This window comes from Dendrobates tinctorius, unplaced genomic scaffold (genome assembly GCF_039654945.1).
Source record: "Dendrobates tinctorius isolate UK_male_01 unplaced genomic scaffold, ASM3965494v1 ptg000095l, whole genome shotgun sequence".
Taxonomy (NCBI): Eukaryota; Metazoa; Chordata; class Amphibia; order Anura; family Dendrobatidae; genus Dendrobates; species Dendrobates tinctorius.
The window spans coordinates 22521069-22544284 of record NW_027361763.1 but is presented as its reverse complement, the minus strand read 5'-3'; the positions used below and the strand labels follow the sequence as shown (position 1 = coordinate 22544284).

The 23216-nt window shown below is 41.3% G+C and overlaps 1 protein-coding gene across 1 annotated transcript in view; it reads right to left on the bottom strand.

The window, feature by feature from the left end:
- LOC141098822 (vomeronasal type-2 receptor 26-like) overlaps positions 1–22472 on the bottom strand; it is a 50199-nt gene extending 27727 nt beyond the window's left edge. Inside the window, exons 1-4 of the mRNA XM_073586795.1 lie at positions 22464–22472; positions 21995–22210; positions 11690–11813; positions 222–1128 (exon numbers count right to left, since the gene is read on the bottom strand). Coding sequence (XP_073442896.1) covers positions 222–1128; positions 11690–11813; positions 21995–22210; positions 22464–22472 — 1256 coding nt within the window. The remainder of the gene's footprint in view (positions 1–221; positions 1129–11689; positions 11814–21994; positions 22211–22463) is intronic.
- Positions 22473–23216: the final 744 nt, after the last annotated feature.

Below are 23216 nucleotides of genomic sequence, written 5' to 3'. Positions count from 1 at the left end.
GAAAAAACACAGGTGGCATTTTCCTGAAGTGTCTCCTGCTTTGCACATATTTTTAATGATCTACCAGATATATGCTCTTTTAAATGTTTTCCCATTCTACAGTTAGAAACTACTGATTACGCATAACATAATTCTAGTAAATATCTAAATTTTAAATTAAATAATTTTGTCAATATATTATACATTGTAAACATGATTTACAGTATATAGTTTTACTTTACCTATCATATTTATGCTTTTTTAACAAATTGTCCTTTGAGTTTAAGTCTGGTCTCAGGATAATAATATAACATTTAGGATAAAATATACAGGCCAAAATGCCGACACTTGAAGACAATATAGCAAATATCTCTACAAGAACTGAACTTTTTCCAGTGACACTTAAATATGCCGGGATAAAAGCCACCCAGACACTGCAGACAACCAGCATGCTGAATGTGATGTATTTAGCTTCATTGAAACTATCTGGCAAATTTCTTGCCAGAAAAGCAACCAAGAAACTCACTGCAGCAAGAAAACCAATGTAACCCAGGATAATGGAAAATGCTACTATCGAGCCTTCATTACACTGAAGAATAATTTTGTCCACATGCAAGTCAAAGTTGTTTTCTGGAAATGGCGGTGCAGTAGATAACCAGATAATGCAAAGTACAACTTGGACAAATGAGCAAACAAACACTAAACAGTTGGTGATCTTTACTCCAATAAATTTTCGACATTTGCTCCCAGGTTTGGTGGCTTTGAAGGCCGAGTAGACCATAATAGTCTTAGCCAGAATAGAAGAAATGGCTACTGAGAAGATGATCCCAAATGAAGTCTGACGAAGCATGCAGGTGACTCTTGTAGGACGACCCAGGAACAAAAATATACAGAGGAAGCTTATCATAATGGAGACAAGTAAGGAGAAGCTTAAGCTTTGATTTGTTGCCCTGATGACTGGTGTATCTCTAAATAATATAAAGATGCCCAAGATAAATGAAGTTTTGAGGAAAAGAAAGATAGAAATTGTAGATATAATAAGAGTTATTGAGTCGTCGGTATATGATAAAAATTCTGCTTCCTTTGCTGCACATTGATTGCTGTCATTTGGCCATTGGTCTCTTGAACACCTGATACATGATCGCTTGTCTAAAAGAAGATAAAAAAATTAAACAAAAGTCTATAAAGCACAGTTTTTGAGAAATGCTTTAAAGATCGGACTTTTGCCTCTAAGGCTATGTGCCCATGTAGCGTTTTAAAACGCTTACTAAAAACCGGACTCCTTCCCAGAAATCGCACGTTTTTTTCCGCGCGATTTCACCGCGATTTTGTCGCGATTATGATCGCGATTTTGCCGCGATTTTCGCGTGCGATATTCAAGCACTTTCCAAGGGATTTGAAGCAACGCTTGGAAAGTGATTGACAGGTTGGTCACACTCGTCAAACATAGTGTTTGACAAGTGCGACCAGGTTTTTACTATTGAGGCCGCCTATGCGGCATCAATAGTAAAAGATAGGATGTTAAAATGCTAAAAAAAATAAAAAAATCGGGGTATATTTACCTTCCGGCGTCCCGCGCTGCATTCCCGGGCCCCAGCGTTCCCAGTAATGCCTTGCGAGACCTGTGATGACGTAGTCTCGCGTTACTATAGCGATCTCGCGAGACCGCTGGAGTCACGCGAGACTACATCATCACAGGGCCTTGCCGCAAGGCATTACTGGGAACGCTTAGGCCGGGAATGCAGCGCGGGACGCCGGAAGGTAAATATACCCCGATTTTTTATTTTTTATTCTTTTTTTTACAGGGGTATGGTACCCAGGGCCTGGAGGACAGTCTCCTCTCCTCCACACCGTGGGTACCAAACGCACATGAGACGCTTAACTTCCCGCATGGTGGGCATAGCCACTTGCGGGAAGTAAGCGATTCTCATGCATTCCTATGGGTGCGGAATCGCGGCAATCCTTTACGATTCCGCACAAAATAATGAGCATGCTGCGATTTTTTCCGCGATGCGATTCTGCCGTGGAAAAAAGCGCAGCATTAGCACAGCATGTGCGGAATGCCATAGGAATGCATGGGGGGGCGTTCTGTACACGATTTTTAAACGTTTTCGCAGCGTTTTCGTGCCGAAAATCGCGGCAAAAATGCTTAAAAATCACTACGTGGACACACAGCCTTAGTGTAGACCTGGAGATCCTTTGTATAATATGACATGATCAAAACTCGTGCTATACCTCACAGCCACAGAATGTGGAAATAGAAATTTGCAGTTTATACTTGAGATAAAGAAAATATTGGGCCATTTGGCCAGGACAGGATAGTTTTTGTAAAAACATATGGCCAAGACTCCATGAGTCCCTTGATAATTATTAACGTCTTTGGTGAAAAAATCGCTATGTCCTAATGCATATCATTTGTTAAAGTAGTGTATCTTTAAATGTGACATTTTTAAGATTTTTTGGAAATGAAGAATAAATCTATTTCAATTTTTCTTAAAATGAAATAATGAGAATATTAAATGGATTACACATAGAAAAAGACGCACATCTGAATTTCTTTAGCACATTGTATAATCACTATCAGCATTTCAAATGTTTCATTTAATTCATCCTGACACAGTTAAATCTAAACATATGATGACTTGGAGGTCCCTTCCAACTCTAATATTCTATGATTCTATTATTCCATGATACGATCCATCGTTTAGCAAACAGTCCGGAACATGCTCAAATGTGGAGACAAGAAGTCTGTCTCTGACCTCCTGAGTACTATAGCTTGATAGCATTATTAGAGATGAGCAAATCGATCAATGAGTAATTGAGTTCAAGTGATGTTACCTCAAATTTGCATGTCATTGTGAATTGAATCACTTTTGATGCTCAGGGATTAAAAAGAAAAATACCAAGCATCATATTATATACTGCTGAAGATACCCTGGTTAATAGTGATGAGCAAGCACTAAAATGCTTGGGTGCTTGTTACTCAAGTCAAGCAAATCGTAAACCTTGGGTACTTGTCCCGAGTAACAAGTATAATGGAAATCAATGGGAAACTCAAGGATTTTTCCTGCGGCCCCACCCCCCGGAGGTATGGAGAAGGTCTAAAAATTGCTGAAAATCATCAAAACTGAAATGGTATGTGGACAGCATGGGGAAGACCCCGGGAAGTATCTCTGAATCTCAGGTCGCTGCTGGGAACAATGTTGTCAGAGTATTGCACCACTTTTACAAACCGACAATAGAACATAAAAAACTGCAGTTAAAATGAATTTACCTGGAAAAAATGTTAAGAAACATTCTTTCCAGGATAATGACTTGTGTATAAGGCAAAATAAGTAAGATGGAAGGAAAATGTTCTTCAACACATTGGGCTATGTTCACAATCAGGAACCCACACAACCTGATAAAAGCTATACCGATATATATCACGGTTTAAAAATACAAAGAAAAAGGATTTGTGTTTAAAAAAATTATATATATATATATATATAGTATATTTTTCAAAAAAATTAATAAAAAAATATATAAATATATAAACCGTGTTATATAAAAGGAGAATGGTAGTCCATTCGAGAATTAAGTAGTGCCAAAAAAGAAAGACCTCGAATTTATGGTCAGAAAAAAGAGATGTTAATTTTTTAAAAATATATAATAATGATAACGTATATAAAATGATAAATACCACACAATAATATTATTAAAATACCTTTATTGAGTAATAGTGGTAACATCATAACATAAAAACAGCATTGTGCGCTCATATTATTAATAAATACTAATACATCGGGCCCATTATATAAATATTACATCAGAATTATATAAAAAAGATTGATGTATGCTACCCTTAATAAGCTGCTCCCATAAAAAAGTGGCAACATAAGGTAAGGAGTCAATTAATGAATCATATAGAGGCTCCAAACAGGTGCATGTGCCAAAATACAATGAAATATATAACCAAATAAGCAAAAATATATAGCCACATTGATCTAAAATGGATTATAACATGTGAAAAAATACAGCGCAAAGTGCAAGGTGCCAATAACAAAGGGGAGAGCAATTGGGGGTATATACCTTTAAGACCCGTCTGTCACCGAGCAGCACAGCCCCTGAGACAGACGGATCTTAATGGTATATACCCCCACATAAAAGCATTTTTTCCCATTATTAAGGAGTGGGTCTCCTACACGGGTAAAGCATATGCACTTAGTGCAAAGGATGCCTAAAATAAAAAATAGGCACTCCATTTGAAAAAAACATAATGGAGGGCCTTATAAAACATTTTTTCCAATGTTAAGGAGTGGGTAGACTGGTAATGCCCATGCACTAGCAGAGTTGCTAACGGTGGTTGCAAGTGTGCAAAGGCAGGTGCAGGTTGGGAGGCATCTTCGCCTGTGTCATGGACAGGAGATTGACATGCCTGTAGAATTGAAAAAGTGGCAGTGGTGTCACCTGAAGACAGTGTTTATGGATCCTGGCGCTTGGCCCAACTAGTTGGGAAGAAGCTGGTGGCGAAACGCGCGTCAGGGTGAGGGGATACCGAGTTGACACACAGCATCTGCCTTACCGGTAATTATTATAAAAGGACTTTAACTTTGGTGCTATTATTTGATTCCTTGATAATACTGATTTTGAGACCCCCATGAGTCTCGGGTCTTGTTGACATGTGCAGGGACTTCACACAGTGTCATATGATGTTGTTTACTTAGCTAATAACCTTGTAGGTTTATTATTATATTCTTGGTGCCTCTTAAAATTGTGTGTTAATAAGCAAATTAGAATTTTCTGATTTATATATCTTTTTGTTCTACAGTATGTAGGGAGCTCAATTATACTCAGATTGTATTAGTATTATTATACATATTATTTATTATGATTATTTATTCTTAGTGCCTCATAAATTACATCCATAAGGCATAATTGTTCATGTGATATCCATCCTATGTGTATCATCATTTGGTGTTTTTACCACTTGGTGTCCTCTTGATAGTATTTTTTGCTTTTTACTTTTCACCTTGTTTTTATGTCATTGACTAATAAAAGTTATTTTCTAACATTATTGCATTCGGGATCTCTTCATATTCCCATGAGTATTTCATGATAAATATGATTTTGGTGACTATATATATGTATATATATATATATATAGCCACACACATACATGTATACTGTATATATTACATAGTCTCCTTTATTATGTATATTGCCGTCCCTTGTTATGCAGTGCCTTCTCTTGTAATGTACAGCACCATCCCTTACATATTGGATTATATAGAGCCCTGTTTTTTATTACATACTATCCTGTTTTGTTAGAAGTATAATGTAATGATGGCTGATGAGGCATGGGAAAGCTTCTTTTCTAATGGAAGAGCTAATGGACTGGTCATCTGGCTGATGGCTCCTCCCTCAGCAGTCATTTTATATCTAAAAAGAGAGGGGACTATATAAAAAAGAGGGCGCTGTGAATAACAAAATTAACAAGAATATACTATGTAATAAGAGACAGCACTGCACATAACAGCAGAGGAAGCTATATAAAAAGGGACGGCGCCATATATATCGAGAGAGGATGGTGCATAATAAGTGATGGTGTTATACATAATAAAAGAGGAAACTATGTAACTAAGGATGGTGTTATACAGAATTAATGAGTACACTATATACTAAGGGACTGTGTTATGCATAAGTACATACACTAAGGGACTGTGTTAGACATAATAAGTGAGTACACTTTATACTAAGGAGCTGTGTTAGACAAAAGCAATAATAATGTCTTCCTCCACCTCCCCCTGTTTTTAATTCTGTTATAAGTTCCCCTTCCTCCGAACCCAATCCCCCACACCCCTCATTGTCCTCTTTCCCCTGCATCCTATTATTGTCCCCCACCCCATTAGCCCATTCCTCCACCTCCACCATTTCCTCCTCCTCACCACAGCCATTATTTTCCTTTCCACCACTACCATCATTATCCTTTCCACCACCATCATTGCATTCTCCCCACCACCCCATCATTGTCCTTTCTACCAACACCATCATTGTATTCTCCCCCACCACCCCCAACATTGTTCTTTCCACCACCTCCATCATTTCTTTTTCCCCTACCACCCCATCATTGTCCTCTCCATCACAACCATCATTGCCCATTCCACCACCTCCATCATTGCCTTCTTCCCCACCACCTCCATCATTGCCTTCTTCCCTACCACTCCCATCATTGTCTTTCCCACTACCACCATCATTGCCTTCTCCTCCATCTCCATCATTGCCCTTTCCACCACCAACATTCTTGCCCATTCCACCACCTCCATCAGTTCCTCCCCCCTCCACCCCCATTATTTCCCTTTCCACCACCTCCATCATTGCCTTCTCCCCGACCACCATCATTGCCCATTCCACCAAGTCCATCATTTCCTCCTCCTCCATCATCCCCATCTTTGCCCATTCTCCCACTTCCATCATTTCCTCCTCCCCCACCATCCCCATCATTGCCCTCTCCAATACCCCATCATTGCCTTCTCCCCTTTACCTCCATCATTGCCCTCTCCTCCACCTACACACACATACACACACAGCACCATTCACCTCTCTGCATATTCCCCCGCAGTGCTACGCAAGCACACACACCACCACTAATCTCTACACACAAACAACACACATACATACAACAAAAAACACATACAGCACCTCTCGCCTCTCCGCACACTCTCCCACAGCTGAAGCACCACTGTCGCCAGCAGCCTCCTCTCTCTGGCAAAGAAGGACGCTGAATGATTACGCCAAACAGCAGAGCTGCTGTCTGTGTGATAGGAGGCACGGGAAGGAATCAAGACTGATCCCTGCAGCTCCACTCCACTACTATTTTCTCTTGTAAGCAGCGGAGCTGCAGAGATCACTCCCTGCCCGCCGCACATGAGGATATTCTGGCCAGGGGCCCTCTGTAGCCTCAGGACTGGATAAACAAGCCAGGTTGCCCTCATTATTAGCCACCCTGCAGGGACCCCCTCCATCTCTGGTCCCCGGTGCAGCCACACAGGCTGCACATGTGATATGTCTGCCATGTGGGTCTGTGACTTCATGGTCCATGACCTTGACTTCCAGTTCCACACCCTTGTCCTCCTCCTGACCTGCTGATGTAGCAACACTACTTGCTGGTAATTGTGTCTCATCATTAACCTCTACCTCTTGCAACATTATTTGAATTTTCACACTGTTACCTTATTGTGAGCGTGGCTGCTCAAATATTTGGGCATTGCTAAATGCAGTCTTCTCTTGTCTCGCTTGAAATGAGCAGGTCGAGAGGCCAGAATCTATAGATGGAAATGTGAACAGCTGTTTGGAGTGTCCAAGTGTGGGATTGCTTGTCTCCTGGCACTCGGCATGATGGGAGGAAGGAGGATCAGGGTGAAGAATATGTGGTCCAGTATCATGGCTACTGAGACTTGACCGTGTGGTAAACAGGGTGGTGCTGGCAAATTGGCTGGAAGCATTATTTGCTATCCACCCAACAAACTTTTCACACTGGTCTAGCTTCAAGAGTGGTGATCCGCTCCCCCCTACAAAGTGGGACAAGAAGCTAGTTCGACATGATGTGAGTGTTTGTTGCGCTCTCTCGGCAGGCAGCACAAAAAATGCTTAACAAAATTACACTGCTGAAAAGAATTGCAGTATTACAAGGACAAGGAAATTGGACTACTTCAAAAGGACTATTTCTCACTAAATTTCTATTTTTTTAGTGCCAACTGTAGCCTAAAAAATGCTGGATAAAATTACACTGCTGAAAAATTGCAGTCTTACAATTCCAGTAAAATTTGCACTACTCAGATTGGTTACAGTGTAGGAGCAACATAGCGATGCTATTCACATCCAACCATGTCTTGCTGTATGCTTTTGATGCACAACTGCAGCAGTAAAAATGGTACATAATATTTCCCTGCTCGGAACAAATTGCAGAATTAAGAGAAAAAATAACAAAATTAGCCCTGAGAAGGGGTTTTGGTAGGAGATGCAGCAGAAAAGAAGAAATGCAATTAGCCTTATCCTGTCCTACATGATCCCTTCAGCACAATCTCTACGTGCTGCTAACAGCAGTCTTACTATTGATTATCATTAAGCGTTACGAAGGGCTATTGTTGTACTTAAACCAAATGTTAAGGTGGTTGAATCCCTGGCTAATATGCAGCTACAATTCTTTCCCTCTCTCACCAGCATCTTTCCCTACAATGTGATGAGCATGGTGTCACTTTGTTAGATGTAGGGTTTCTTCCCCTGCCCAGGAGGAACCCCGAGCCTTGCCTTCTGCGGTTTCCCATTCATTCTCAACAGCAGAAGAGGCTGCTCAGCAGAGATGTCGATCTTGTCTTCTTGCTCAGGATACTGTACTGCTGTCTGTTTGGTTGCTGCTGCCACCCCTGGTTCAGCTTTAGCAATCCACATTTGCCAGCAGTGAGTAGCTCCTGGGACTAAGTCCTTCTTTCGGCCTACTGAGCATGCCCGTGGGACGACCTCTTATTCGAGGTCAGAGGTCACATGCTCAGGTCCTGTTGCTGCTCCGATTGGACCTCTAGGAAGGTCCCGGAAGGCTGCAACTATAAAAGGTTCGCTTGGCCGCCCGGCCATGTGCTAGTATAGCAATCTGTACTTGTGTGTGTGATGATGGATGCATGTTTCTGGTGACTGACTCCTTATGATTCCCTCCCTTTGGTTGTGCATGTAATAGGCTATTGGAATTAGAATTAGCACCTAGTTGTGGCACTGCCTATGCGCCACAGTGCTCCCAGTCCACTCCACAAGTGTTAGTGTCAGATTGTGCCATCTAGAACTAAGCATGAGCATACTGCATCTAGCCAGCAGCAATCTCCAGTGCAGCGCCATCTACAACTAGTGCGCTTTCCTAGCCACAGTTTGGGGAGGTAAGTGGCGTCTGCCAGTGTGGTACTGTACGCAAGTAGTGCACTAATCTATTGACGCAGTCTCTCCCTGGCACCACAGTTGTGCCGTGCACTTGTGGGCTTAGAGGGACGCTAACCCCGTGTCTTTGGGGCAGAGTCCTGTGACTACACACCAGCGCTCTCTTAGCCGAGCTCTGTGAATCTTAACAGGCTACGGCATTTACGTTTCACTTAGGTAGACTCTGCGAAGCAACAGAGTTGACCACAGTACACACCGGGTGACGTTAACCTGCGTGCATTCTGCTATTTCACCGCCATAGAGTGTCTGCCATTACCTGGCAGCAGGTAACATCTCTGTACGGTGGACCCCGGGCTGCGAACGCACCCTCTCATTACTTTTATATTATTTGGTGTGTTCCGCCAGCTCCCTAACACACTGTTCTTAACAGACCTGATGATGCTATGCAGCCAGAAAATCAAAGTAATGACACAATGAAGATTGCTATGGCATTACAGTGACCTTCAGGCAATCCCCACATATTAATTGGTTGTCTACAAAGCACCTAACATGCAGTGCAGGGAATCAAGCTCCTGCTCGAACATTAAAAAAATACTCACCGAGAAACAAGCATCCCAAGCACACTGATGCTCGAGCGAGTAGTGAGTGACTCCTCTGCCTTCAGTCATCTCTGAAGGAGGTTCTGAAGACATTACTCTTCAGAATACACATGAAAGCATAAACCAAGGAGCGATATCTCTTTAAACTCTTCTTCCCTGTATGCCTCTGGAGAATTTCAGAAACATACTTCAGATATATTTTCAATTCTTTCCTCCATCTCACAGATCTTCCTTACAACAATTAATGACATCACCCTTTCCCCAGTACCGGAAGTCCACTGCCTCGGAGTAACCTTTGACTCTGCCCTGTCCTTCAAACCGCACATCCAAGCTCTTTCTACTTCATGTCACCTCCAGCTCAAAAACATTTCCAGAATCCGTCCTTTCCTCAACCCTCAATCTACTAAAATGCTTGTGCATGCCCTCATCATCTCCCGCCTCAACTACTGCAACATCTTTTTCTGTGGTCTCCCTGATAACACCCTCGCACCTCTCCAGTCCATCCTTAACGCTGCTGCCCGACTAATTCATCTCTCTCCTCGCTACTCCTCCGCTTCTCCCCTCTGCAAATCTCTTCACTGGCTCCCATTCCCTCAGCGTATCCAGTTCAAATTACTAATACTGACCTACAAGGCCATCTATAACCTGTCTCCCCCATATGTCTCTGAACTAATCTCCCGATACCTTCCCTCACGAATTCTCCAGTCCTCCAAAGACCTCCTTTTCTCCTCCACACTTATTTGCTCCTCACCCAACCGCCTCCAAGACTTCTCCCGAACTGCCCCTATTCTCTGGAATTCTTTGACCCAACAAGTCTGACTCTCAACCACATTTGGATCCTTCAGACGGAACCTGAAAACCCACCTCTTCAAGAAAGCCAACAGCATGCAATAACTCCGCTACCTCATTCTCTCTCACCACTACCGGTGATATCACCTCAACCAACACCGAAACTGCTGCAACCAACCAACCTACTGTCTCATTCCCCACCATCCTGTAGCATGTAAGCCCGAAAGGGCAGGGTCCTCTCTCTATTCTGTATGAGTCTGTCATCATTAGTTTGTTTACTGTAAGTGATATCTGTAATTTGTATGCAACCACTTCTCATGTACAGCACCATGGAACCAATGGCGCTATACAAATAAATAATAATAATAATAATCATTCTCCATTCACAATTGAAGAAAAAAAGGAAAAGTCATCTCCCAACTGAAGATATACAAGTTCCCTGGTAAAGATGGATTTATCAATGAGTAATTCCAAAGATTCACCTCACTCCTACTGCCATTCTTAACCAAATTATGTAATTATGCAGTGGCCAATAGTTCTGATCCATTTGAAATGCTTTCAACTGTTACAACAAATATATCTGAACCTGGGAAGGACCCCATTCATTTCACAAATCATTTCCCTTTGAAACACAATTGCAAAAATGTATTTTAAACTGCTAGCACTGAGACGCACAGATTTACTCTTAACAATAATCTATTCGGACCAATGGCTGAAAAGGATAATAAACCTAATGCACTTTGCTAAATTAAATAAACATGCCTGGATCTTTCTCACATTGGATGCTGAAAAATCTTTCAACACAGTGCATTGGAATTTTATCTTTTGAGCTTTATAGAAGTATGGATTCCCTGTTTTATTTCTGAGTACCATTCAATCCCTGTTTTTCTCCATCTGTGAAAGTGTGGGTCATCAACACTTTAGTGGACACAATTCCCAGACCTTCTTATGGAGTGATGTCTCAAACTTAATAACAAAAATCACATATGTACCCAATACACTTACCACGGTTATAACTCTTTTTCTTTTAGATGTTCAAGACTTTCCTTTTTTAGATTTATTATTTCTCACATTTTACTAGTAGCAAAAGATATAATTGTTTCAATTTTTCAATGACTCATCTTCTACTATTGCAGTATTCAAAAATTAGGTAAGTTGGGAAAAATTCTACAAAACTGACAAATTTGAATTTCCAAACAATCTGCTCATTTCTAATAATTACCTATCAAATTTCTCATGTCAGCTCTCAAAATGTTCCCCTATCTAGAAAGCAGAGAAAACACATATGCAAACAACCAGAAATGTACTTATTCAATATATATATATATATATATATATATATATATATATACAACTTATAAAATAAAAAAACCTTTGGGAAAAATGTAAAAATCAGAGTAAATGTAATAATGTAATACCTGTCTCATTAGATATTTCTCCGTCAGAACACTGCAGACATTCGAAGCAGCACTTGTGCCTTCCTGTCCTTAAGATCCTTCGATAACCTGGTGGACAGTCCTCCGTGCACTTAGAGACTGGAACCTAAAACACAAGTCAGCACAATGTTTTAAAGAAACATAATTATACTCAGATTGCTTTACATAGAAAGCAAATATTCAGCATTTGAAATGATATTTTTTCATTTGTATATTAATTTTATAAAAATATATTCTGTTTTATATATATATATATATATATATATATATATATATATATATATATATATATATATATATATATATCCCTTGTTTAGTGATGGAAAGACCCACAATGGTCACAGAAATAACTTGAATCTGACAAAAGTAAGGATTCTATGACAATGAACAAATGAAAGTCAGACATTGCATTTCAGCCATGATTCAAGAGAATAAAAAAATAAATAAAAATCATGAAATAGGCCTGGAAAAAAATCATGGTACTCCTGAAAATAATGTGACAAAAGGGACATGTTAAATCGCGGTGTGTCCACTAATTATCATCACAGGTGTCTTCAATCTTGGGATCAGTGAGTGACCTGTATAGAGGGTTACAGATACTCACTGTAATGTGTGGTGACATGGTGTGTATAACACTTAACATGGACCAGAGGAGGCAAAGGAAAGAGCTGTCTCAGGAGATTAGAAAGAAAATTATAGACAAACATGTTACAGGTAAAAGTTATCAGACCATCTCCAAGCAGCTTGATGTTCCTGTGACTACAGTTGCACATATTATTCAGAAATTTAAGATTCATGGGATAGTAGCCAACCTCCCTGGACGTGGCCGCAGGAGGAAAATTGATGACAAATCAAAGAGATGGATATTATGAATGGTAACAAAAGAGCCCAGAAAAACTTCTAAACAGATTAAAGGTGAACTTCAAGCTCAAGGAACATCAGTGTCAGATCGCACCATCCGTCGTTGTATGAGCCAAAGTGGACTTAATGGGAGACAACCAAGGAGGACACCATTGTTGAAAAAAAAATTAAAAAAAGCCTGACTGGAATCTGCTAAACTACATGTTGACAAGCCACAAAGCTTCTGGGAGAATGTCCTATGGACAGATGAGAAAAAAAATTAAACTTTTTGGAAAGACACATCAGCTCTATGTTCACAGATGGAAAAATGAAGCATATCAAGAAAAGAACACTGTCCCTACTGTGAAACATGGAGGAGGCTCTTTTATGTTCTGGGGCTGCCTTGCTGAATCTGGCACAGGGTGTATAGAATCTGTGCAGGGTACAATGAAATCTCAAGAATACCAAGGGATTCTAGAGAGAAATGTGCTGCCCAGTGTCAGAAAGCTTGGTCTCAGTCACAGGTCATAGGTCTTTCAACAGGTTAATGACCGACAACACACATCTAAAAGCACACAAGAAAGTCAAAGAGGAAAACATTGAACAATTTTGAAGTGACCATCTATGAGCCCTGACCTAAATCCTATTGAGCATCTCTGGAAAGAGCTGAAACATGCCATCTGGAAGAGGCAACCTTCAAACACAAGACAATGGAAGCAGTTTGCTCTTGAGGAGTAGGCCAAAATACCTGTTGAGAGGTGCAGAAGTCTTATTGACAGCTACAGAAATAATTTGATTGCAGTGATTGCTTCAAAAGGTTGTGCAACAAAATATTAAGATAAAGGGCAACATCATTTCTGTACAAACCTATTTCACGAGTTTTATTTTTTTTTTAAATCTGTGGAAGTATTTTTGAAAAGCAATGTCAAACTTTCATAAATTCATTCAAAACACAAGCCGCGGAGACACCATCACGTGTTTCTCAACGCAAGCAATGACTAGTCAGGTCTTTCCCCAGGAAGGAACAACCACGGGAAGGGCAGTCTCCAATGCAAGAAACCACCTATGCCAAAACATGGTATCCATCCACAGACAGCTGTTTCGGGGTATTGCCCCTCATCAGTGTGGAGTAGTAAACTGGCTAGTAGGAGCAATGCCTAGTAAAAGACTGTGAAAATGAGGATGAGTGACCTCGTGGAGATCAAACATCCAACACTGTGGAGACACCATCACATGTTTCTCAACGCAGTGATCTAGAGCAATGCCCCCATCCCTTATGGGAAATATGCAAAAACTTGCAAAACACAAGCCGCGGAGACACCATCACGTGTTTCTAAACGCAAGCAATGACTAGCCAGGTCTTTCCCCGGGAAGGAACAACCACGGGAAGGGCAGTCTCCAATGAAGGAAACCACCTATGCCAAAACATGGTATCCATCCACAGACAGCTGTTTCGGGGTATTGCCCCTTATCAGTGTGGAGTAGGAAACTGGCTAGTAGGAGCAATGCCTAGTAAAAGACTGTGAAAATGAGGATGAGTGACCTCGTGGAGATCAAACATCCAACACTGCGGAGACACCATCACATGTTTCTCAACGCAGTGATCTAGAGCAATGCCCCCATCCCTTATGGGAAATATGCAAAAACATGCAAAACACAAGCCGCGGAGACACCATCACGTGTTTCTCAACGCAAGCAATGACTAGCCAGGTCTTTCCCCGGGAAGGAACAACCACGGGAAGGGCAGTCTCCAATGAAGGAAACCACCTATGCCAAAACATGGTATCCATCCACAGACAGCTGTTTCGGGGCATTGCCCCTCATCAGTGTGGAGTAGGAAACTGGCTAGTAGGAGCAATGCCTAGTAAAAGACTGTGAAAATGAGGATGAGTGACCTCGTGGAGATCAAACATCCAACACTGCGGAGACACCATCACATGTTTCTCAACGCAGTGATCTAGAGCAATGCCCCCATCCCTTATGGGAAATATGCAAAAACATGCAAAACACAAGCCGTGGAGACACCATCACGTGTTTCTCAACGCAAGCAATGACTAGCCAGGTCTTTCCCCAGGAAGGAACAACCACGGGAAGGGCAGTCTCCAATGAAGGAAACCACCTATGCCAAAACATGGTATCCATCCACAGACAGCTGTTTCGGGGTATTGCCCCTCATCAGTGTGGAGTAGGAAACAGGCTAGTAGGAGCAATGCCTAGTAAAAGACTGTGAAAATGAGGATGAGTGACCTCGTGGAGATCAAACATTCAACACTGCGGAGACACCATCACATGTTTCTCAACGCAGTGATCTAGAGCAATGCCCCCATCCCTTATGGGAAATATGCAAAAACATGCAAAACACAATCCGCGGAGGCACCATCACGTGTTTCTCAACGCAAGCAATGACAAGCCAGGTCTTTCCCCGGGAAGGAACAACCACGGGAAGGGCAGTCTCCAATGAAGGAAACCACCTATGCCAAAACATGGTATCCATCCACAGACAGCTGTTTCGGGGTATTGCCCCTCATCAGTGTGGAGTAGGAAACTGGTTAGTAGGAGCAATGCCTAGTAAAAGACTGTGAAAATGAGGATGAGTGACCTCGTGGAGATCAAACATCCAACACTGCGGAGACACCATCACATGTTTCTCAACGCAGTGATCTAGAGCAATGCCCCCATCCCTTATGGGAAATATGCAAAAACATGCAAAACACAAGCCGCGGAGACACCACCACGTGTTTCTCAACGCAAGCAATGACTAGCCAGGTCTTTCCCTGGGAAGGGCAGTCTCCAATGAAGGAAACCACCTATGCCAAAACATGGTATCCATCCACAGACAGCTGTTTCGGGGTATTGCCCCTCATCAGTGTGGAGTAGGAAACTGGCTAGTAGGAGCAATGCCTAGTAAAAGACTGTGAAAATGAGGATGAGTGACCTCGTGGAGATCAAACATCCAACACTGCGGAGACACCATCACATGTTTCTCAACGCAGTGATCTAGAGCACTGCCCCCATCCCTTATGGGAAATATGCAAAAACATGCAAAACACAAGCCGCGGAGACACCATCACGTGTTTCTCAACGCAAGCAATGACTAGCCAGGTCTTTCCCCGGGAAGGAACAACCACGGGAAGGGCAGTCTACAATGAAGGAAACCACCTATGCCAAAACATGGTATCCATCCACAGACAGCTGTTTCGGGGTATTGCCCCTCATCAGTGTGGAGTAGGAAACTGGCTAGTAGGAGCAATGCCTAGTAAAAGACTGTGAAAATGAGGATGAGTGACCTCGTGGAGATCAAACATCCAACACTGCGGAGACACCATCACATGTTTCTCAACGCAGTGATCTAGAGCACTGCCCCATCCCTTATGGGAAATATGCAAAAACATGCAAAACACAAGCCGCGGAGACACCATCACGTGTTTCTCAACGCAAGCAATGACTAGCCAGGTCTTTCCCCGGGAAGGAACAACCACGGGAAGGGCAGTATCCAATGAAGGAAACCACCTATGCCAAAACATGGTATCCATCCACAGACAGCTGTTTCGGGGTATTGCACCTCATCAGTGTGGAGTAGGAAACTGGCTAGTAGGAGCAATGCCTAGTAAAAGACTGTGAAAATGAGGATGAGTGACCTCGTGGAGATCAAACATCCAACACTGCGGAGACACCATCACATGTTTCTCAACGCAGTGATCTAGAGCAATGCCCCCATCCCTTATGGGAAATATGCAAAAACATGCAAAACACAAGCCGCGGAGACACCATCACGTGTTTCTCAACGCAAGCAATGACTAGCCAGGTCTTTCCCCGGGAAGGAACAACCACGGGAAGGGCAGTCTCCAATGAAGGAAACCACCTATGCCAAAACATGGTATCCATCCACAGACAGCTGTTTCGGGGTATTGCTCCTCATCAGTGTGGAGTAGGAAACTGGCTAGTAGGAGCAATGCCTAGTAAAAGACTGTGAAAATGAGGATGAGTGACCTCGTGGAGATCAAACATCCAACACTGCGGAGACACCATCACATGTTTCCTTCATTGGAGACTGCCCTTCCCGTGGTTGTTCCTTCCCGGGGAAAGACCTGGCTAGTCATTGCTTGCGTTGAGAAACACGTGATGGTGTCTCCGCGGCTTGTGTTTTGCATGTTTTTGCATATTTCCCATAAGGGATGGGGGCATTGCTCTATATCACTGCGTTTAGAAACATGTGATGGTGTCTCCGCAGTGTTTGATGTTTGATCTCCACGAGGTCACTCATCCTCATTTTCATAAATTCATTGTCTTATTTCATAGATTTTTGAATTATTATTACTTTTGTCATATTCAAGTTATTTTTGTGACCATTATGGGTTTTTCTGTCATTACACGAGGGCATCAACAATTTTGACCATGGGTATATATATTTCTGATATCCAGCTGTGGAGGTAGACGTTTAGTCAGATTAATAACCCCCACCAAACACATAATGATGAGCTATAGATAGCACAACACCTTTAAAATAGCAGAATAGTTTAAAAATAAAAATCTTGTTTCTCATAGAATACACTGTAGCAAAGATAAAAAAAAAGTTGGTTGCCCTTAACATGAGTCTCTTGGTTAACGAAATAGACATTCAAATCTAGCAATAATAAGTGCAAAAATGAAGAACTTTGCTAGAAATTCTAGAAATTAGACATCTGAATATAACATGGAATTCATGCATTGATTTCAATCTTTACTAATCTGTACTAATTGCATCACTTACATTAAGTTACATCAATTGGTGCTCCCTTCCTTCCGAACCCAGACATGTGCCCAAACAGTGGTTTACCCTAACATATGAGGCATCAGCGTACTCAGGACAAATTGCATGAACCTAGGGAGTCTAATTTCTCCTGTTACCCTTGGGAAAATAAAAAAATTGGGAGCTAAAAAAATCACTTTTGTGGAAAAAAAATATATATTTTTTATTTTCACTGCTCCGCGTTTCAAATGTCTGTGAAGCACTTGGGGGTTCAAAGTGCTCACCACACATCTAGATAAGCTCCTTAGGGGGTCTAGTTTTCAAAATGGTGTCACTTGTGGGGGGTTTATACTGTTTAGGCACATCAGGGGCTCTGCAATTGCAACATGACGTCCGCAGAACATTCTATCAAAGTCTGCATTCCAAAATGGCGCTCCTTCCCTTCTGAGCTTTCCCATGTGCCCAAACAGTGGTTCCCCCACATATGGGGTATCAGCGTACTCAGGACAAATTGCAAAACAACTTCTGTTGTCCAACTTCTCCTGTTACCTTTGGGAAAAAAAATAGCAGGCTAAAATGTAATTTTTTTTGGAAAAAAATGATTTTTTATTTTCACGGCTCTGCCTTATAAACTTCTGTGAAGCACTTGGGGGTTCAAAATGCTCATCACACATCTAGATAAGTTGTCTAGATAAGGGGTCTAGTTTCCAAAATATTATCACTTGTGGGGGGTTTTCACTGTTTAGGCACATCAGGGGCTCTCAAACGCAACATGGCGTCAAATCACAAGTCCAGCCAATTCTGTATTGAAAAAGTCAAACGGTGCCCCTTCCCTTCTGAGCTCGGCCATGCAAATAAACAGTGGTTTACCCCCACATATGGTGTATGGACGTACTCAGGACAAATTGCACAACAACTTTAGAGGTCTAATTTCTCCTGCTACCCTTGTAAAAATAAAAATTTTTGTTTTATGGAAACATTTTTTTTTTATTTTCACATCTCTAAGTTATAAAACTTCTGTGAAGCACTTGGAGGTTCAAAGTGCTCACCACACATCTAGATAAGTTCCTTAAGGGGTCTAGTTTCCAAAATGGGGGCACTTGTTGGGGGTTTCCACTGTTTATGCACATCAGGGGCTCTCCAAACGCAACATGGTGTCCGATCTCAATGCCAGCCAATTCTGCATTGAAAAAGTCAAACGGTGCTCCTTCCATTCCAAGCCCTGCCATGTGCCCAAACAGTGGTTTACCCCCATATATGGGGTATCTGCGTATTCAGAAGAAATTGTACAACAAACATTGTTCTTTATTTTCTCTTTTACTCTTGTGAAAATAAAAAAAATTGGTTCTGAAGTAAAATGTTTGTAAAAAAAAGTAAAATGTTAATTTTTCCTTCCACATTACTTCAGTTCCTGTGAAGCACATAAAGGGTTAATAAACTTCTTAAATGTGGTTTTGCACACCATGAGGGCTTCAGTTTTTAGAATGGTGTCACTTTTGGGTATTTTCTGTCATATTGACCTCTCAAAGTGTCTTCAAATGTGATGTGGTCCCTAAAAAAATGGCTTTGTAAATTTTGTTGTAACAATGAGAAATCACTGGTCAACTTTTATCTATTTTTATTTAGTGCAATCCACCAACCCTAACACCATGTGACAGCATTTCTTGTCCATCTTGAGCAGTTTCCTTAAACCAATTGGAGAATTTTAGGGAAATTAAGAGAATATGCTAAGCTTATGTCTTTCAGTATTATTATCCCTAAGTTTTTAAAAGTTTAATTAGCTTATTTTAAGCTGAAGCCAGCTTTCAAGGGCGCTAAAATAGAAGAAAAGGTGATGATTGTGATGACATCGCATTTATTCTTGATTATCCAGATGTATTTTTCCAGTAGGCCCAGGGACATGAGCTATTGTTCATTTGAGACTGAACGTTGACTCTTCTTGTAGTTTAAATTGATGTTTACTGCAGCTTATTGTGTGCTATCCTTGAAAGACAGGGATGCAAGGTCATTGAACAATTGACGTTTGTTAATATTTTGATTGCCCATTGTATGGGGCAATGCAGTTTGTTGACTTAGAAACATTGAAGGATAAACTATGAACTCTCGAACAAAGAGAGATGATCTCCTGTCACCTTCCCCCAATCTTGTGTAAAAGTGCTTGAATAAGAGCTGTGAGCTGAAAGGAGGATCTGACTCTGTTTCTAGTTTGACTTGACAGAACAACTGCTAGGCATCATGGCTCTAGCTATAGGAATACAGATTTGATTTACTGCCCATCACTGAACTCATGGAGACAGTTGGAGAACCAAGGTTGGGACACCAGGTTACCTGGACATGTAACTCAATGGACTGTCTGCTTCCTAACCCTGTCATTACATCCCCTCTGTGGTTGCCCACTAAACATGGGGTGCCATTGGTGGGGTTGGTCAGTCCTGGAAGCCCTGAAGTCACAGCTGCTTTAATCCCGACAAACCAGCGGAAGTGTGAGACTCTGTAATTTGCACAATCTTGTGTATTTGCTGGGAATGTACTATATGTTATTGTCTGTTGGTGGTTCACTAAAGTATTGCCATGCTATTTTTCCTCCCCCTGTGTTTAGAGTAGTATTATGCCCATGGGGAAGGAATGCAGACATTCGATGGGATGAGCCCTGGTCCATGCGGTCTTTTTAAAGACAGCCGGGCCAGCAAATGAGAGAATCCACTGACCCCGTGTCTTCACACTCATTCGAAACAGTGGGATACTACTCATCCCTGTAGATCTGGTGGAGCTGCACGTGACTGTTGTTTGTAGACACCGTCCAAGGACAACACAATCAGGGAGGCAGATAAACAGTCCCAGCAGATCATACACTGCTCAAAAAAATAAAGAGAACACTTAAACACCGAATAACACTCCAAGTAAATCAAACTTCTGTGAAATTAAACTGTCCACTTAGGAAGCAACACTGATTGACAATCAATTTCACATGCTGTTGTGCAAATGGAATAGACAACAGATGACAGATGGAAATTATTGGCAATTATCAAGACACGCTCAATAAAGGAGTGTTTCTGCAGGTGGGGACCACAGACCACATCTCGGTACCAATGCTTTCTGGCTGATGTTTTGGTCACTTTTGAATGTTGGTTGTGCTTTCACACTCATGATAGCATGAGATGAACTCTACAATCCACACAAGTGGCTCAGGTAGTGCAGCTCATCCAGGATGGCACATCAATGCGAGCGGTGGCAAGAAGGTTTGCTGTGTTTGTCAGCGTAGTGTCCAGAAGATGGAGGTGCTACCAGGAGACAGGCCAGTACATCAGGATATATGGAGGGTGCTGTAGGAGGGCAACAATCCTGCAGCAGGACCACTACCTCCACCTTTGTGCAAGGAGGAACAGAAAGAACACTGCCAGAGCCCTGCAAAATGACCTCCAGCAGGCCAAAAATGTGCATGTGTCTGCACAAACAATTAGAAACCAACTCCATGAGGATGGTCTGAGTGCCCAATGTCCACAGATGTGCTCACAGCCCAACACCATGCTGGACGCTTGGCATTTGCCACAGAACACCTGGATTGGCAAATTCGCCACTGGTGCCCTGTGCTCTTCAAAGATTTAAGCAGGTTCACTTTGAGCACATGTGACAGATGTGACAGAGTCTGGAGATGCCGTGGAGAGTGATCAGTTGCTTGCAACATCCTTCAGCATGACCGATTTGGCAGTGGGTCAGTAATGGTGTGGGGTGCCATTTCTTTGGAGGGCCTCACAGCCCTCCATGTCCTCGCTAGAGGTAGTCTGACTGCCATTAGGTTCCAAAATGAGATCCTCAGAACCCTTGTGAGACCATATGCTGATGCAGTTTGTCCTGGGTTCCTCCTAATGCAGGACAATGCCAGACCTCATGTGGCTGGAGTGTGTCAACAGTTCCTGCAAGATGAAGGCACTGAAGCTAATGACTGGCACGTCCATTCCCCAGACCTGAATCGGATTGAGCACATCTGGGACATCATGTCTCACTCCATCCACCAACGTCACCACAGACTGTTCAGGAGTTGGTGGATGTTTTAGTCCAGGTGTGGGAGGAGATCCCTCAGGAGACCATCCGCCACCTCATCAGGAGCATGCCCAGGCATTGTCGGGAGGTCATACAGGCACGTGGAGGCCACACACACTACTGAGCATCTTTTCTTTGTCATGAGGCATTTCCATTGAAGTTGGATCAGTCTGTTATTTGATTTTCCTTTTTGATTTTGAGTATCATTCCAAATCCAGACCTCCATGGGATATTCATTTTGATTTACATTGATAATTGTTTTGCTTTATTGTTCTGAACACATTCCACTATGCAATGAATAAAAGTTTGCAACTGGAATATTTCATTCAGAGATATCTAGGATGTGGTATTTTAGTGTCCCCTTTATTTTTTTGAGGAGTGTATATTTTTTTTTTTAAAATTTGTCATAGCTGGTGAATTCAAATATCTAGATTCGACTATCTTTACCATCTATAAATGTGTGGTATCACTTATAAAATAAGCTGAACATAGACATTGATTTTAATCACTGATTATCATGTCTACATAGTGTAAAATGTACAGTATTGATTCAAAGCGTTTGTAATGTAATTTTGAACTTTCAATAAAAAAGAAAATTCTGATTGTTTTCCAATATTAAGTACATCACAACAAGATTAATTTATTTGTGATGCCCAGTGAAGGAATATAATACTGACCTTGCCATTTTTCCAAAATATTTTACTATTGTCTATAAAAAGTTGATCTTCTTCATGTGAAATTAGATTAAATCTTCCAAAAGATGTTAAAATAAATACTTTTTGAAACACTATTCTTAACTTATTAATATGATAGTGAGTGGTCATTTCTCCTTTCTCATTAAAGTAGACTTCTTCACCAATTGTATTTTGGAAATTAATTTTTCTTAAATAATTCTGTAAGAAATAAAATTTTAAAAAATGAGTTTAAAGTAAACTAGTTTGAATCATATGTGCCAAATTTTTAGATTTGCAGAAAAAGAGGCTAAAGAATTTTTGTGCAGATTAAATTTTTTTTAAGCATGTGCTGTTTTGGTGTTACTTATTACTTACTTACATTGGATGAAGCATCAGGAGATGCATCGTACTACCATTCCCAGCTATCTATGTTCATGTGTGAAGTAGATTGCCATGGAAACACAGTGCTTACCTTCAACATCATGCCCAACTACCTTATAGGCAGGCTCAAGTGATGGCTTGCCACCAGAGTATTCAGGTAATTGGGGGCCCATGCCATTATTTTCAACTGCTTTCATCTCTTCTGGATTTCTATAGCCACTTGAATATCCAAGCTTTGATAAATTTCTGGGTACTGTGTTATACTGCCAGCTTGTTGTGACTTGGACTTTTGACAAGCCAAACTCTGCTACATCACTTGATACTCTGGTATTCCGCTGATCTGCTTTGCATTAAACTGTATGATATAATCAGCTCTGCTGCTTTGCTGAACTAACTGTGTTTTAAATATTCCATCTCTTCGTTGAACTTTTCTAAACTCAGCTCTAATAGTTTGGTGCTATACAGTCAATTCTGTTTTTGAACCCCTTGTGAATTCAGTTCTGTTGCAAAGGTTCTTCATCTTAGTGCTCCTAGATCAGTTCTGGTACTGACTTGTTTTACTATAGGGTTGTTTTTTCCATGTAAACTGAGAAGATGCAGAGTAAAAAATACATGAAAACAATAATAAAAAAAATGATAATAGCAAAACGGGTGAAATAAATTTTGAACATGTCAACAATTTCTAAGCGAAGATCATTCTAAAGGTGCCATTGACATGAAATTATCACAAGATGTCAGTAACAAACCATCTAATCCACATAGACAAATAAATAAAGCTATAGATGTCCATAAATTAACTTATGTTTAGTGATGAGTGAACCAGTGGATGTTCAGGTCCAGCAGG